Here is a 14,498-nt window from a genome sequence, read left to right on the forward strand (position 1 = left end):
AAGGACACTAACTCTCCTCTTAATGCAGCTACAACTGTGTGTGGACAGTACCTTGTACGTGTGAGAATCTGATTGCTGTGAATTAGGTCAAACAAGGAAAAGACACTTTTCACTAACATAGCAATCACATGACTTTTGGGTAGTGAATCAGTAAGGTGGAGGTCTTAAGGGGACCTCATGTGGCGCACTGGGGTTTGAGTGGGGGAAGATTTCTTAATTTTTCTGGCTTTTCTCTGGAACCGGCAAAAGGCACAGCTCCTTAGCTAGGCTTCCCAGGTCTTCTAGGAACTGGCCCCAAGTCCTTTCTGTTCATCCACTTGATGGATTTTACCTGGAAGCCCTCATGATTTATATATAAACTGGAGCGTTTCAGCACAGATGCAAAGTGCCTGTTGTCCAGACTCTGTTCATCTTTGATGATTCTTCTAATGGGAAACCTCTCCAGAATCCTCTGTGACTTCCTTAGCTGGATGGAATCTTCTCTCCATAGCACCTTGTCTATATTTTTCTTGTATGATAACAGTTACGGCCAGCTTGCTGCTGAAGTTCTTTACGTGCTTGTCTTCTTACTAGACTAAGTCCTTGAAGACAGATTTTGTGTCCTTGTAGTTTGTAACTAACTGCTATGTATATAAAATTAAAATGTATATTACACAAATATAGCCAACCCAAATGGGGAACTTACTTTGGGTTCTAAGAATTTTATGTATTTTGTCTCTTTTAACCATCACAATTTTAGGATACATGCTGTACTGATATTCCCATTCGGCAAGTGAGGAAGGTGGGGCAGAGAGAACTTGGACCACTGAGGAAGGGGTGGGGCTGGGATGCAGTCTCAGGTAGACCGATTCCAGAGCCTGCTGTCATATCACTGTATTCTGGACAATCTGGTGGACAAACGCCTGGGTGAGGGAGTGAGTGAGAATCGCTTTATAGCCTTTGGGCTGTGATGCAGTAGCTTCTAAAAGCAACGGAATGAATCCTAGCGATGGTAATTTTCCAACAGGATTTTATTATGGAACTTTCTCTTTTGTGTGGCAGTGGCTCAAATGTGGACAAAATTCCTGTGACCTAACTCACATCCCCAAACTAGAATAGTGATGATAACCCAAAAATTGATAACAAGACTCCTTTCTCTGTCTTTCTCTCCTTTTCTCTTCTCTCTCCACGTTATTTCCTGGTGTTTTTAAGTAGCGTAGTATTTTCACAGTCACTTGTTGTGTTTAGATGGTTCAGGGAAGGTTGTCTTTAAACAGCAGTGAGCACGGTGGTTGGGAGAACTTGGCGAGGTGGGCATTTTGGTCCAAGTGCCTTTCCTCTATCTCAGTACCTATTAATGAATCAGCTGGGAAGCTGCTCCAGCTCCTGTAACCCCATGTGACCTCTGCAAACGTCACACTGCTGCATGAGTCTCCTTCAGGCTCCCGGACATCGGCAGTAGGAATGGGGCTTGGACAGTGTTAAATATGTATTTTGGCAGCTGTGTGTATGGGATGTTTCCTAAAGCATCAGTGATAAAAAAGCAAGTCGGCCTTTCTGAACAAGGAGATGCTTCCTGATCTTGTGTAGTAGACCTCAGATTGATGTGCGAGAGTGGGTGGCGTGGAAAAGTGTAACGAACTGTGGCAACGTAAAGAGAAGTGCCGTCCCCCTTGGGCGTCCGCTCTGTAGCTCTGTCACAAGGGTGGTCCCAGAAGGGAGGGGGGCAGGATGAGTGAGGTGAGGGAGTGCCCACCTTCACATGAGGCTCGTTTCTGGCAAAGTGGAGAGTTATCCGGCCCCGCAGGGACAGCTGCAGGCTGCCGCGGGGTGGGGTGGGCTGACGGTGTCAGCCCCAGCAAGTGTGGGAGGAGCCGAGCCACTGGTCTTTTTCGCCTGCACGTGGAGCAGTGCTTCCGTCACCTGCGAGGTTGGGGACGATGTGATTTGCCCAAACAACATCGTGAGTAATGCTGTGTGTTCATAAGTGAAGGAGGGTGTGAATCTGTGACCTTTTATGTCTCTTCCTTTTACACCTGGGCTGGCTCAGTTTTTTACCAGCTCGTAAGTTATCGTATCGTGAAGACCAGCTGAAGGGAATGCCCAGCTTTTAGCCACCGAGTCCTGAAATTGATTAAAAACATTAAGACCTGGGGGCTTCCCTGGTGGCGCAGTGGTTGAAGGTCTGCCTGCCGATGCAGGGGACGCGGGTTCGTGCCCCGGTCCGGGAAGATCCCACATGCCGCGGAGCGGCTGGGCCCGTGAGCCATGGCCACTGAGCCTGCGCGTCCGGAGCCTGTGCTCCGCAACGGGAGAGGCCACAACAGGGAGAGGCCCGCGTACCACAAAAAAAAAAACAACAAAAATACATTAAGACCTGTAGGTTGGTCATTCATCAGTCACAGCGAGAGTTGAGGCATCGATCACGTGCCAGGCGGTTTACTAGGCCTATGCCACGTATTACGTAACTTAATTCTGACAACAAATCCGTGGCAAAGGCAGAATTGCCCTCCATGGTAGAAATAAGGACACGCAGGCTTTTTTAAAAGCTTAAAAGCCCTAAGAAATCATAAGCATTCTCGTGACCAATACAGAAGATTTGTGTCTTAAAAATTATGATAGTTCTTGGATTTATTTTATTTAGGCAAATACTTTGCCACTTTTAAGTAGTAATAATAAGAGAAGAAAATGCTAACATTCCAAAATAACATATTCACGTACTATTTGGCAAAATGTAGTTTTTTCTGTTCAGTCAGTTCAGCTCAGACTGAGATGCTAAACGGTGATTCCAGGAAATCACCTGCATCCTATAGATTCTTACAAGCCTCATTCAAAGCCTGGCTGATTATTTTAATTGAAATACATTTGACATAAAACCTTGTATAAGTTTAAGGGGTGCAGCATGTTGATTTGATACATTTATTTTGCAGTGTGTCTGCCACCTGTGTCAAGTCTGAGTCCTCATCCCCTTTTTTTTTTCTTTAACATCTTTTACTTTTTATTATTTTTTAAAATTTATTTATCTATTTTTGGCCGCGTCGAGTCTTTGTTGCTGCGCGCAGGCTTTCTCTAGTTGTGGCAAGCTTGGGCTACTGTTCGTTGTGGTGCGAGGGCTTTTCATTGCAGTGGCTTCTCTTGTTGCGGAACACGGGCTCTAGGCGTGCGGGCTCAGTAATTGTGGTGCACGGGCTTAATTGCTCCACGGTATGTGTCACCTTCTCGGACCAGGGATAGAACCCATGGCCCCTGCATTGTCAGGCGTATTCTTAACCACTGAGCCACCAGGGAAACCCCGTATCCCTTTTTTGTGGTGGGACAATTAAGATCTAGTCTCTTAGCATGTTTGGTGTTCATAATACAGCTTTGTTTTCTGTAATCACCATACTGGGCATTAGCTCTTCAAGACTTATTTATCTACTAGTTTAAAAAGTTTTAAAAAACCTGTACTGATGTATTTATCTTGTTTGCTTTTAGCACAGTCTGTAAGGTGGCAGGACAGATATTTTGATCCTATATTGTAGATGAGGAACTGGCATTTAGAGGTAGAATTAGAACTAGATCTTCTGATTTCAAACTTGATTGCACTTTCCATCCTACTAAACAATTTTTTTCAGCTGTATTGTTTGGGGTGGCTTCTTTTAGCCCAGAACTTCCAAACCTGAGTTTCATAACTTAGTAGCTGTTTACGAAAACAAGTTCCTTATTGTCAAATAATTTTGGAGAAATCTGGATACTGTAGTCCCCTTCGTGGAGATTTAACGTTTCCAGTGAGAACCCTTGAGGAAGCCTATTCCCCCCTGTCCTCAACTTTTCTTTTGAAGAAAACCTGCCAGCGTCTCAGGGATCATAGTTTCACAGGCAGTGGATTCGTAGCAACAGTGGTTGAATCCAGTAGCATTTACTGCAGTAAAAGGGTTTTGGAGAACAGGAATTTTTAATTTATATTTTAAAATATAAATATTTTATATTTACATAAATATTTTATATTTAAATATAAATATTTAAAATATTTTTTAAAATATTTTAAAATATTTGTGGAAAAATAATGACGTGGATATCCAGAAAGCTTAGCAGAACCAAGTCAGTAACCTGGGGAGAAGTTTCCTTGAGTGTCGTGAAGGTGACCTTCAAGTTATCATAGGACTTTGAGAAAATCAGATTTGCCCCTTTTAGCCTGGCTTGGTGCTCCAAAGCCAGGAATCATATTCATAGTTAAATCAGTTCCACTTCCAGTTACAGGGTGGAGGCTGTGTGTTCTTGTCTAAACTGAGTCCACAGACCTTTGAGCCTCCCAGCCCTCATAAGAGAATTGGCTGAGCTGAAAACTCTTAGGAAATATACAAACCTTCCGGTGGGCTTTTGGGTTTTCTTCTCTCTTAGTAAATCAGGGACGCTCTCGGTTAGTATTGTGTTTGCGCTGAGCCATTGCTGAGCATGTTAGATCAGTGCTGTTTTCAGTGTCTTTGGGTTCATGATAATGAGTGATGCTGAGGTAGAGGATGGAACGTCAGATGGAATAGAAGGAATATTAAATTTTTCAATTTTATTTTAAACATAGATTGAAAAGTTTGGATTCCCTTCTGATCTTACCCTTTCGCCTCGAGAAATGATCCAGCTTTATGATACCATGTTTGAATTCTGGGAAGGTTGGCCCAGGGCTCAGGTAAATAGTAATTCTGCAATTATTTTGAATTGATTGAAGTGGATGGTAACTGCCGCTCACAAAGACAAGCTCTCACCCTTTCTAATCACTTGCATCTGATCTTTGAAAGTTACCTGTGGACTCTTTCCAAAATAAGGTCGCCCCTTCTCTAGACAGCCTTCCTCCTGACGGTCTGTGTTTTCCTGTAACTGGGCGGAATGCCCCTGAACCCCTGAGCACGCTTCCTCTTTCACTTTCTGTGATAGGACAATCCTTTCATCTCCCCTCCTATGTGCTGGGTCCTGGGTTTCTGTTCCTGCCTTTCTCTCTTCTCACGCCCCTCCCTTCTCTCTGTCCATCTTTGTTCACCTCCTGTTTGGTTTCGCTACACGGTCTGCCTGAAGAGTTCACCATCCTGTTAGGTTTACACACCAGAAATGATGGGGAGATAGAAGTTCATCCTCTACTCTCAAGACGCTTGTAATTCTGTTCATGAGACGTATTGCTGAGAAACACTTTTGGATTTTCTTGCATGATTTTCTTGAATTTTGTGGTGTTCCTTTTCAAGGAGTTGTGTCCGGAGGAATTCGTTCATTTTAAGAATAAAATAGTCATTCGAAAGGTGGATGCTAGAAAGTATGAAGAGAGCCTAAAGGCAGAACTGACGGGCTGGGTGAAGAGCGGTCACGTCAACGAGGTAATGATCACACATGTTTTGGGTGAAGCACCTCTGTGTTCTTGTCCCCCTGGGTTGTGCTGTGCAGTCATTACTATTTTCTGGCTTTCTTTAATCTTCAGCTTCCATTGTAGGATTTTCAGTTGAGCACGAAGTCCGGTGATTCTGAGATAGACTAGAGAGAGAGAAAGGACCTATGTCCTTGTCTTGTCTTCTGTCCCTGCCCTGGCGTGTGCTCCACGTTCTGACGGATGAGGACAGAGGGGCCCTTTCCTGGTCATGATGCTTGGGAATCACAGTGACAGCAGCTGAGGAGAGCTTTTCATCCCTTTATCTCTTTTTCATCTGGAAAGTTTTTTTTTTCTTTTATGATTTTTATTTTAATTTGTAGGAACTACTTTTGTATTACAACCTTAGTCCGGGGTCGTATGAGTTATGCATATTTGTTTTAAGTAAGTGGCTGGTCTTTTTATTTTGGAGTTTGCTCTGTTGTCACCTATTAAGGTTTCTGATTTTGGGGGTGTGACATATATTAGAGTTTTCTCAGGTGAGTTTTTCCCATTCTATTTTAACTAACCTCCTGCTCCTATATAATTATATTTTATTCCACTTATTTTGTCAAGAAAAACCTTTAAAATGTATTTGTAAGTGATACGTGATACAGAGAGAAGCTTATGTCATGTATATATATATGTTACATGATGTAGAGAGAACCTGATTTACCCCGCCTCCTGCCGTGTAGTGGAACCAGTATCATTTACCGAATAATCCTCTTCCCGACTGATTCATGTTGCCTTAAAAACTTGCATGTGTGCACGTGCGTGGGTATTACTGCTTATCTTTTTGTTCTCTCATATATGATATATAAATGTTGACTTATATATTTCTTTGATGGTTCTTTTGCAATGTTTTATCTTATACTTTCATTATTTTTGTTTTTGTTACACAGTCTATTAAAGAACCACAGAAATATAGATTAGATAACTATGAAAATGTTTTAGCCAGAGGCAGGAATTCACGTCTTCATTACGCAGAACTGACCATAATTTTCTTGTCACCGCTACAGGCCAGAATGGTCCTGAGGAATCTTCGTCCTCCTTCGGTTGTTAGTTCAGAAAACATGGCACGTATGTTTCCACGTCTTGTTGAAAAGCTGAGACAAATGGAGAAGTTACCTGCACTGTTTTTTTTGTAAGTCATTTAATTTGGTTTTGGTTGTGATTTGTATTAGATGCATTCTTTTAAGTAGAGCGAAGTTCCGCAAACTTGACTCTTGTAAAATAGTGTTCGATACGATTTTTGGTGCCCTTTTGTTATTAGGGTGCCTATTCAAAACTACACCTTTCTAGTTTAGTTCTTACAAAAATAATTTTACTTGTGCTGTTACATATCACCTTCTTTATTTGGTTTTCCTTTTCCATTTCCTATAAACGAGTGTATTTTTAATTAGGTCTTGTTAATTTTCAGTCAATACCTAGGTTTTTTACAAAAGAGATCGAATGTTTATGCACACAATTACCCCACATCAAATTAAAGTAGCCTTGCAATATGCTAGTTTAAATCCCAAGGGGCCAGGAAGTCTGGACCATATGTCCCTAGGTATTTCCATTTCAAAAGGTATAAAGCCCAGACTCTGGAGACATTTCTGGGTTGTAGAGGCCAGTAACCCCTGGGTTAACCTGGTCCCTAGAAAGAAATAGTCACAATCCAAGAAGTTAGGATGAAAACCCCCAATTCTCTCCATCCTGCCTAAAAGAGCAAAATTTTACTGTACGATCTCACTTGTATGTGGAATCTGAAAAAGCCTTACTCATAGAAACAGAGTAGATTAGTGGTTGCCAGGGACATGGGGGTGAGAGAAAGGGAGGAGATGCTGGTCAAAGGTACAGACTTCCAGTTATGTAATGAATGAGTCCTGAGGATCTAATTCCATCATGGTGACTACAGGTAACAATACTGTATTGCATACTTGAAAGTGGCTGAGAGTAGATTTGAAATGTTCTCACCACAAAAGGAAAAAAAGGTAACTTTGTGAGGTGGTGGTTTTGTGAACTAACCTTATTACAGTCATCATTTTGCTATGTTTACCTTTATCAGCTTGTCATGTTTTGTATAACTTAAACGTTTGCAGCGTTATACGTCAATTATGTCTCGATAAAACTGAAAACAAAAACACGCAGAGAATAGCAAAGGAGGCACTAAAATTCACAAAAGATTTGGCCGTCAAGAAATCTGACTTATTTCACTAACCATAATATTCTCTAGTGAAATAAGTCAGACAGAGAAAGACGAATACTGTATGCTATCACTTATATGTGGAATCTAAAAAATAATACAAATGAATGTGTAAGTAAAACAGAAACGGTCACACAGACATAGAAAACACTTACGGTTACCAAAGGGAAGAGGAAAAGTGGGGAGGGACAAATGAGGGGTTTGGGATTAACAGATGCAAACTACTATATATTAGATAGGCAACAAGGACCTACTGTATAGCACAGGGAATGATAGCCCTGATCTTGTAATAACCTAAATGGAATAGAATTTTCAAAAATACTGAGTTACTATGTTGTACAACTGAAACTAACATGATATTGTAAATCAACTATACTTGGGAAAACAAAATATCTGGACTTACATATATTTATCTAACACTAACGGTCTTTGATGCTGTTACAAGACAGACCTAAAGACCAGTGGAATTAGACACAAAAACAACTAAACAATAAAAATAAATAAAAAGGAGTAAAACAATTTTTTCTCACCTCTTAAGAGAGGAAGAAGGAACATCTCTCTTCTGTAAATAGAGAAAATCCATTGTTATCTGTTCCTTGCCTGTGGCGTGCCTGACCCCTCTTCCAGGAGAAATCTCTGGGGGCTCTGCTTGTCATTGCCCCAGGGGGGGACTTCTTGTTTCCTGTAAGGCGGTTAATGATGGGTCTGCCGACCCAGGACACCTCGTGTGCCTGTTCAGGATGAAGCTCATAAAAGTGGAGATTAAAAACTCAACAGCTGTGTGTCAGGATGCCAGCAGTGGATGGCTATATGACTGAATTGTATTTATCACATTACTTTCAAGGCAAGCGTTCTTTTCCTTTGTTTCCAGATTTAATTTAGGGGCTGTAGAGAGAAGCGCTACAAGTGTGAAAAGGTTCCTAGAGATAAAGCAACAGAGCAGAAGGCCCCTCAAGGCTGATAAGGAGGCCTATGACATGGAGAGCAAACTTCGAAAAGTTAGAAAATCCCTTGAGACACAGAAGACCATGTGAGTATGTGACTCAACACACTGGTGGTTGGAAGGCTCTGAAATACGTCGCAAGTCCCAACAGGAATGTACACTGAGCTATACAGACATCCTAGCTGCCCCTTATTTCCAGGCCGGTTCTGTGCTTCGGAGAACTGTGTGTGCTCCTGGCTCGTGCCTTGTTCTCGGTGTCTAATTCTGATGACTCTGCGTCTGAGATGCGTCTTTCCTTCCTCCCACCCTCCCATCCTCAGTGGCAGCCTGGTCTGGACGGGCCTGCATCTTCCTTGGGCGATCACAGAGGTCTTCTTCTTGGACTTGGGAGCTCCGAGGCTCACCACCCTGCGGTGTAGCTGACACCACTCTGGCTGACATTCTCATTGATTAACTTACCCACACTCACTGTTCCTTCTCCTGGGCCATTGTTGGTGGACCACCACGTTTGGAGTTTTGCCCTCACTTTTTCAGATCACGTCCTACTACTCTCATCCTTCAATACTCAATATTTACTCTTCTCCCTGCGTGCCACGTCCTCCTGCACTTTCCCGTGACATGGCCCTTCTGCCTTGAGGTCCCTGCTCCCCGCTCGCCCCCAGAGCTTCTGCTCATGAGTTCGCTGTGCCTCTCTGAAGCTTGCCCTCATGACCCACTTAGATTTAGTGCCCTTTCTCCCGGGCTCTTGTTACGCTGCAGTATTTAGTAGGTCGATTACGATGTGTTGCTGTCTTATTCCTAAATCGTTAAGCTCTCTCACAGCAGGGACCGTGCATTTTCCTCTTTTATTAATCTGTCCAGTTGTTATCGAATGACTCGGGTCCTAATTCTCGCTGGACCCGATTACATACTCACAGATGTCGGCAGAAAGGAAAGGTTCCTTTAATCAGGATGCCGGCAACGTGGGGAGATGGTGGACTCAGTGTTCCCCCAAAACCACCTCTGAGATTCTGTTTGGCCATGGAAGTTTTAAAGGGAAGGAGGGGAGTAATCTCAGGTAATCACTGAGATGGGGGGTCAGGGTCATCGCCGTCCCCCACTGTGTGCAGGCTCGTGGAATCCTCGTCATCTTCCTCTAGGTGTTCTCTCCATCACGCCGTTCGTTGGGGAGATTACTGAAGGGGAAGCTTGGGAAGAGATCTGGTCACCTGTTAATTACTGACTCTTCTCTCCTCCTTCTTTGATCTGCAGAAAGAACCGATATGTTAGGCAAAGTATTGTGTGATCTAAAGACTTGAAAGGTGTACTTGGGCGGGAGATGAGTAGAGCATGGGGTGCCTGGTGAAAAGTCACGATACGGCTCTGCTAAAGTGACAGGGAAAGGGGCTTCCTGCTGAGGGCGGTTTCCTGTAAAGAGCTGCTTACAGTCTTAACACATTGCTTGGCAGGTCACAGCTGGTCCATAAATATTTTGCAATGATTGGTAGTTACTTCCCTGAAAGTTGAAACAGCTTTTAGAGCTTCTCGGGCTCAGATTTTTCACATTCCGGAGCAGGTCAGAATTTCATGCTGACACTTCTGTGACTCTTCCTTCTGCCTGTTACGCTGTTTCCCTGGAAGTGATGGTAGGTGTCAGCCTTTTCAGTCACTAGACAGCTTAGACACTTAGCTTTTCTTCAGGACGCTGGCAGTCACGACGTCACGTTGCATTAGTGACCAACAAGCCAAGCTTTAAAAATAAGACGAATGTTTTCGTGAACTAAGAGTGCTGCTGTCATATCGGTAAACAAAGGACGTTGCAGACAGCAAGCCTCCACGTTCCCCGGCAGCGTGCCCTGAGGGGGCTCAGGATGGGAAAGCACAGGACACTGGCCCCAGAGAGCTGAGGCGCACATCAAAGGAATGATTCCAGTGAGTCCAGACTTTGCATCTTCCCATACACAGAAAAGCGCTAAATTCCTTAAAGTGGAGGTGTCTGGTTTTCTTTCATTAGCAGTGATCCTTTGATGTTCGGACCACCTGGTCTTTGTTGCGGAAACTCTTGTGCGTCCTGGCTCCTCCCATCACCTCCTCGGAGCAGTCTCTCAGAGTTATTTGAGATGCTGTCTCCTGGGCTCGAAGTCCTAAGAATGTCCACCGAATAGAACGTAATTCTCAACTTCTAGGTTGTCCATTTTCTTTCCGTCAGCATTTTCCTACCTCGTTCAGCACCATGATTACACTGAGGGTGTTGGGACCCTTGCCCTGGGCCCTGTGCTTCAGAGAACCCCAAGCCGGCCTCCCCATTTGCAGCCATTCCCTTAAAATGAGGAGTTGGTGCAGCTCAGGAGACATCCCCCTGGAGCTCCCTCTCACCCTTCAGATTCCAGGTGGTTACGGAGCTTTATCTGTCGGGGTAGGAGGAGGATGTATTTTATCTGAAAGTTTGGTACCTCAATTTAAAACTTAGAAATCCTTAGACAACAGTATGGGGGCCTCCATTAGCCCTCTGCCTGTGCTGGTCCCGGCATTGCCCCTGGAGGTGAAGGGAATGTCCTAGGAAGTGAGTTGGTGGCGCGTCTACTGCTTGGTCTTTTTTTCTCACCCCTGAAATGGAGTTAGACGGGACACTGGTTAGCACATATTCTCATATTAGGAGCTGTCTTATGTGCAAAGGCGAGAGTGTCGACTGAAAAAAAAAAGCACAACCTAAAAGTTGAGAATTAGGTTTTATTTGCTGGACGTTCTAAGGACTTAAGCCCGGGACGCAGCCTCTCAGACAGCTCTGAGGGGCTGCTCCCAAGAGGTAAGGGGGGAGCCAGGATGTAGAGGAGTTTTTGCAACGAAGGCCAGGTAGTCGGAACATCAAAAGATGACTCTTAATTAAAGGAAACCAGACATCTCAAGTTAAGGAGTAGCACTTTTCAGTGTATGGGAAGATGCAAGAGTCTGGGCTCACTGGAATCATTCCTTTGATCTGCACCTCAGCGCTGGGGCCAGTGTCCTGTGCTTTGCCATCCTGAGTCCCCTCGGGGTGCACCACGGAGGCGGGCTGCAGAGGCTGCGGACTTGGCGGTGGGCAGCCCGTGGGTCTCCGTCCTGAGTTCCCTCAGGGTTCACCGTCGGGGTGACTGTAGTGGCTTGATGGATGCAGCATCCTTTGTTTACTGAGAGGGCAGCAGCTTTTCTCATTCACCAAAGACAAACCAAGAAAGGACGAGAGTTGTGGGTGTCTGTGAAAGGCGGTTCCCATGGAGTGATAGATAACGCGCTTTGGTGACTGAGTCCAAGCCAGTGTTTGTGGGGCAGTGTCTTAGGCCAGATTCCCCGCAGAGATCTGAGATGGGACCTCATGGAAGTGATCTGTGGAAGAGGTGTGCTTGAGCAGGACCTGCAAGAAAGCGACGAAGCAACAGAGGGAAAGTGAGGAAGAGGCGTAAGGGTGTGGTGTTGCTGGAATATTGCTGACCCCGGCCAACCGGGAGGCCTGGGTGCACTGCGGGATGGTGCCAGTGTGGGTCGAGGGGGCTGTTTCCTGTACCTCTTATCAGTCAGGTACTGGCTGGGGGCTACATTCCCAGTCCCAAGAGGTGTTGTAACCTTACAGGCATTTCTTGGGAGCTCTTGTCAGCAGAGGGCAATTCTTCAGGGGATGGTGTCGCCAAGAGCCCTTGGCAACCAGACTCAGAGCTGCTGTAGCAGGAGGAGAGAAGGAGCTGGCCTGCATTCGGCCATGTGGAGCCGGGGGCACCTACCTTCCTCCAAGCCTGTGAAAGAGAAAATGCTTATCACTTTAGCACGGGACAGGGGGGTCATATTGGGAGAACTGGATTTGGCAAGAAGGATGCTTAGAGTAGGAGGAAGGGAGGGGAATATTCAGACACAATAGGGGACTTTTCTGATGAGGGGCCACCAGTTCCAGAAGCTTCCGAGGGAGAAGGTTGGTTCAGGGTGGTCTGGGGGTATGTAGCAGTGCATGTCTGGGTGATGAGGGGATCAAGGATGTCCCGGGCTTCCTGTGGCGGCCAAATGTGGCCGTTCATTACTTAAAATTTGTTTTTATAAACAGAGATAAAAGAAGCCAGAAAAATCCCAGAAATATGGATCAAAGCCTAATCCATGAAGCTGAATGTGCTAATCTCCTCAAGCGTCTTGAGAAGAACTTGGAGATCCCTCAGGACTGCACATATGCTGATCAGAAGGCCATAGATGCTGAGGTGAGTCCTTAGGGTGGAGCAATGCTCCTGGAAATCATTTCACACGCCCGCTACTACCACGCAGCTCCAGACGCTCCTGGGTGTGATACCTCAGTGCCGTCGCTTCCAGAATAGAAATCCTTGTGCATGGCCTTCTGTCTGTACCTAACCCTGAGGGCTCTGCGGAGCATGTTTGAAGAAGACAGGATTAGGTTTGTAGAAGATTTCTTGCTTGTTAATAGTTAACCCCTGGGGGTGGCTGCCCTTCTGTTATTTCTTCCTGCAGTACTGTTTTTCACAGCCTGAATTCTACTCTCCGGTCTCACACGCCTCAACCGAATATTTCGGTACATGTGGTCCAATACGCTTGAAATAATACATACACAGTTTCTCTAAAGCTCAGGATTTCTGTGTTACAGTCAAAACATGCCACCAAAAAGACATTGAAATATCTAAATGTGGTATGCCGTTTCTTCTTCAAAATGTTTCATAGTGTAAATAATGCATGCGTTTGGTAGACGGATTTGAAAATACGAATTAGTAACAAGAAAAGCCATGCCAACCGTCGGAAGTAATCACTGCCCTTCTGGATGAACCTTTCGTGTCTTTGTGACCACACACACACGCCTGCAGACACGTGCACACGCATACATGCACACATGCACACACACATACATACACACATAAGTGCATACAGGCATATGCCTGTGTGCGTATATGTGCATTCTATCGTATACATTCTTTTGTAAATTTCACGGTTTCCTCCTTTTCGGGAACCATCATCATTTCATGGGTCCTTGATATCCCATTGTGTAGTTGACTGTACATGGAGGGTATTTTGCTTTTGGATTTAGGGTTTGGGGTTTTTTTCTTTTCTCCTCTCTTTCATAAGCAGTGTTTATTTTAGCACATAAAACTCTGCATGCAAGTGGATTTCCTCCTTAGGGCAGGGATATTTTTAAGGCTATCTGTGACCAATTTACAGTGAGAAGGAAGCCTTCCCAGACCATGTAAGGTAAGGAACCTGCGCTGCTTGGAGAAATCCCTCTCCCCAGGGAGAACTCCTAGGGCTGATCTGACCTCCCTCAGGCTGGAGCGGCTACACTCACACCTCCTCTGGGGATTGTCTACTGCTTGGTCAGTACTTCTCACCCCTGAAATGGGGTGAAACAGCGCGAGACATTCTGCTCCAAGACTTTGGAACATGTCTGATAGTTACTGTTGTTCCCATAAAATGGTTTTTATATGTAGAGTTAATTTCAAATAATTGGCCTCATTTAGCTAAATTATTATATAGTGTGCCTGTTATTTTCATTTCACCATTTTAAATTCTGATTTAAATTAAAATTAGATAAGAGATGATCAAAATCCCTAAAACTCTTGCTCCTTTCAGACTTTGCAGAGGGTGTTTAACCGAGTGAAATTCTCAAGGAAAGGCGCCGAACTGAAGGCTTTGGCAGCAAGAGGGATTGGATATCATCACAGCTCTTTGAGCGCCAAAGAAAAGCAGTTAGTTGAGATTCTTTTTAGGAAAGGATTTATTAGGGTAAGTAAAGTTCTTCATTTTATAACTTGAAACTCTGTCTGTATGAAGCTGAGCACCCATAACGAATGGAAAATAACCTTTTTTTCCAATCTAATTATGTCTTTTTTTTTTTTTTAACGTCCCACAATACCACTGCATTTTCCATCTCATTTAGTTGAGGGAGGGGGTTTGAAATCTCTCACTCAGTTTATCTCTTTTTCGTGAGGTTCAAGTATCCCCTAAACAAGTACTGTTCCAACTATTTCCAACTGTGTTTGAAATACACCTGTGGCGATCTAGGAATAAACGCCCACTTTTCATTT

At 44.3% G+C, this 14,498-nt stretch overlaps 1 protein-coding gene across 1 annotated transcript in view; it reads left to right on the forward strand.

Annotated features, from left to right (window-relative positions):
* DDX60 (DExD/H-box helicase 60) overlaps positions 1-14,498 on the forward strand; it is an 82,503-nt gene that overhangs the window by 44,399 nt on the left and 23,606 nt on the right. The window contains exons 23-28 of the mRNA XM_032635905.1: positions 4,538-4,642; positions 5,190-5,318; positions 6,364-6,488; positions 8,404-8,562; positions 12,524-12,671; positions 14,044-14,196. Coding sequence (XP_032491796.1) covers positions 4,538-4,642; positions 5,190-5,318; positions 6,364-6,488; positions 8,404-8,562; positions 12,524-12,671; positions 14,044-14,196 — 819 coding nt within the window. The remainder of the gene's footprint in view (positions 1-4,537; positions 4,643-5,189; positions 5,319-6,363; positions 6,489-8,403; positions 8,563-12,523; positions 12,672-14,043; positions 14,197-14,498) is intronic.

Source organism: Phocoena sinus, chromosome 6, assembly GCF_008692025.1.
Source record: "Phocoena sinus isolate mPhoSin1 chromosome 6, mPhoSin1.pri, whole genome shotgun sequence".
NCBI classification, from domain to species: Eukaryota; Metazoa; Chordata; class Mammalia; order Artiodactyla; family Phocoenidae; genus Phocoena; species Phocoena sinus.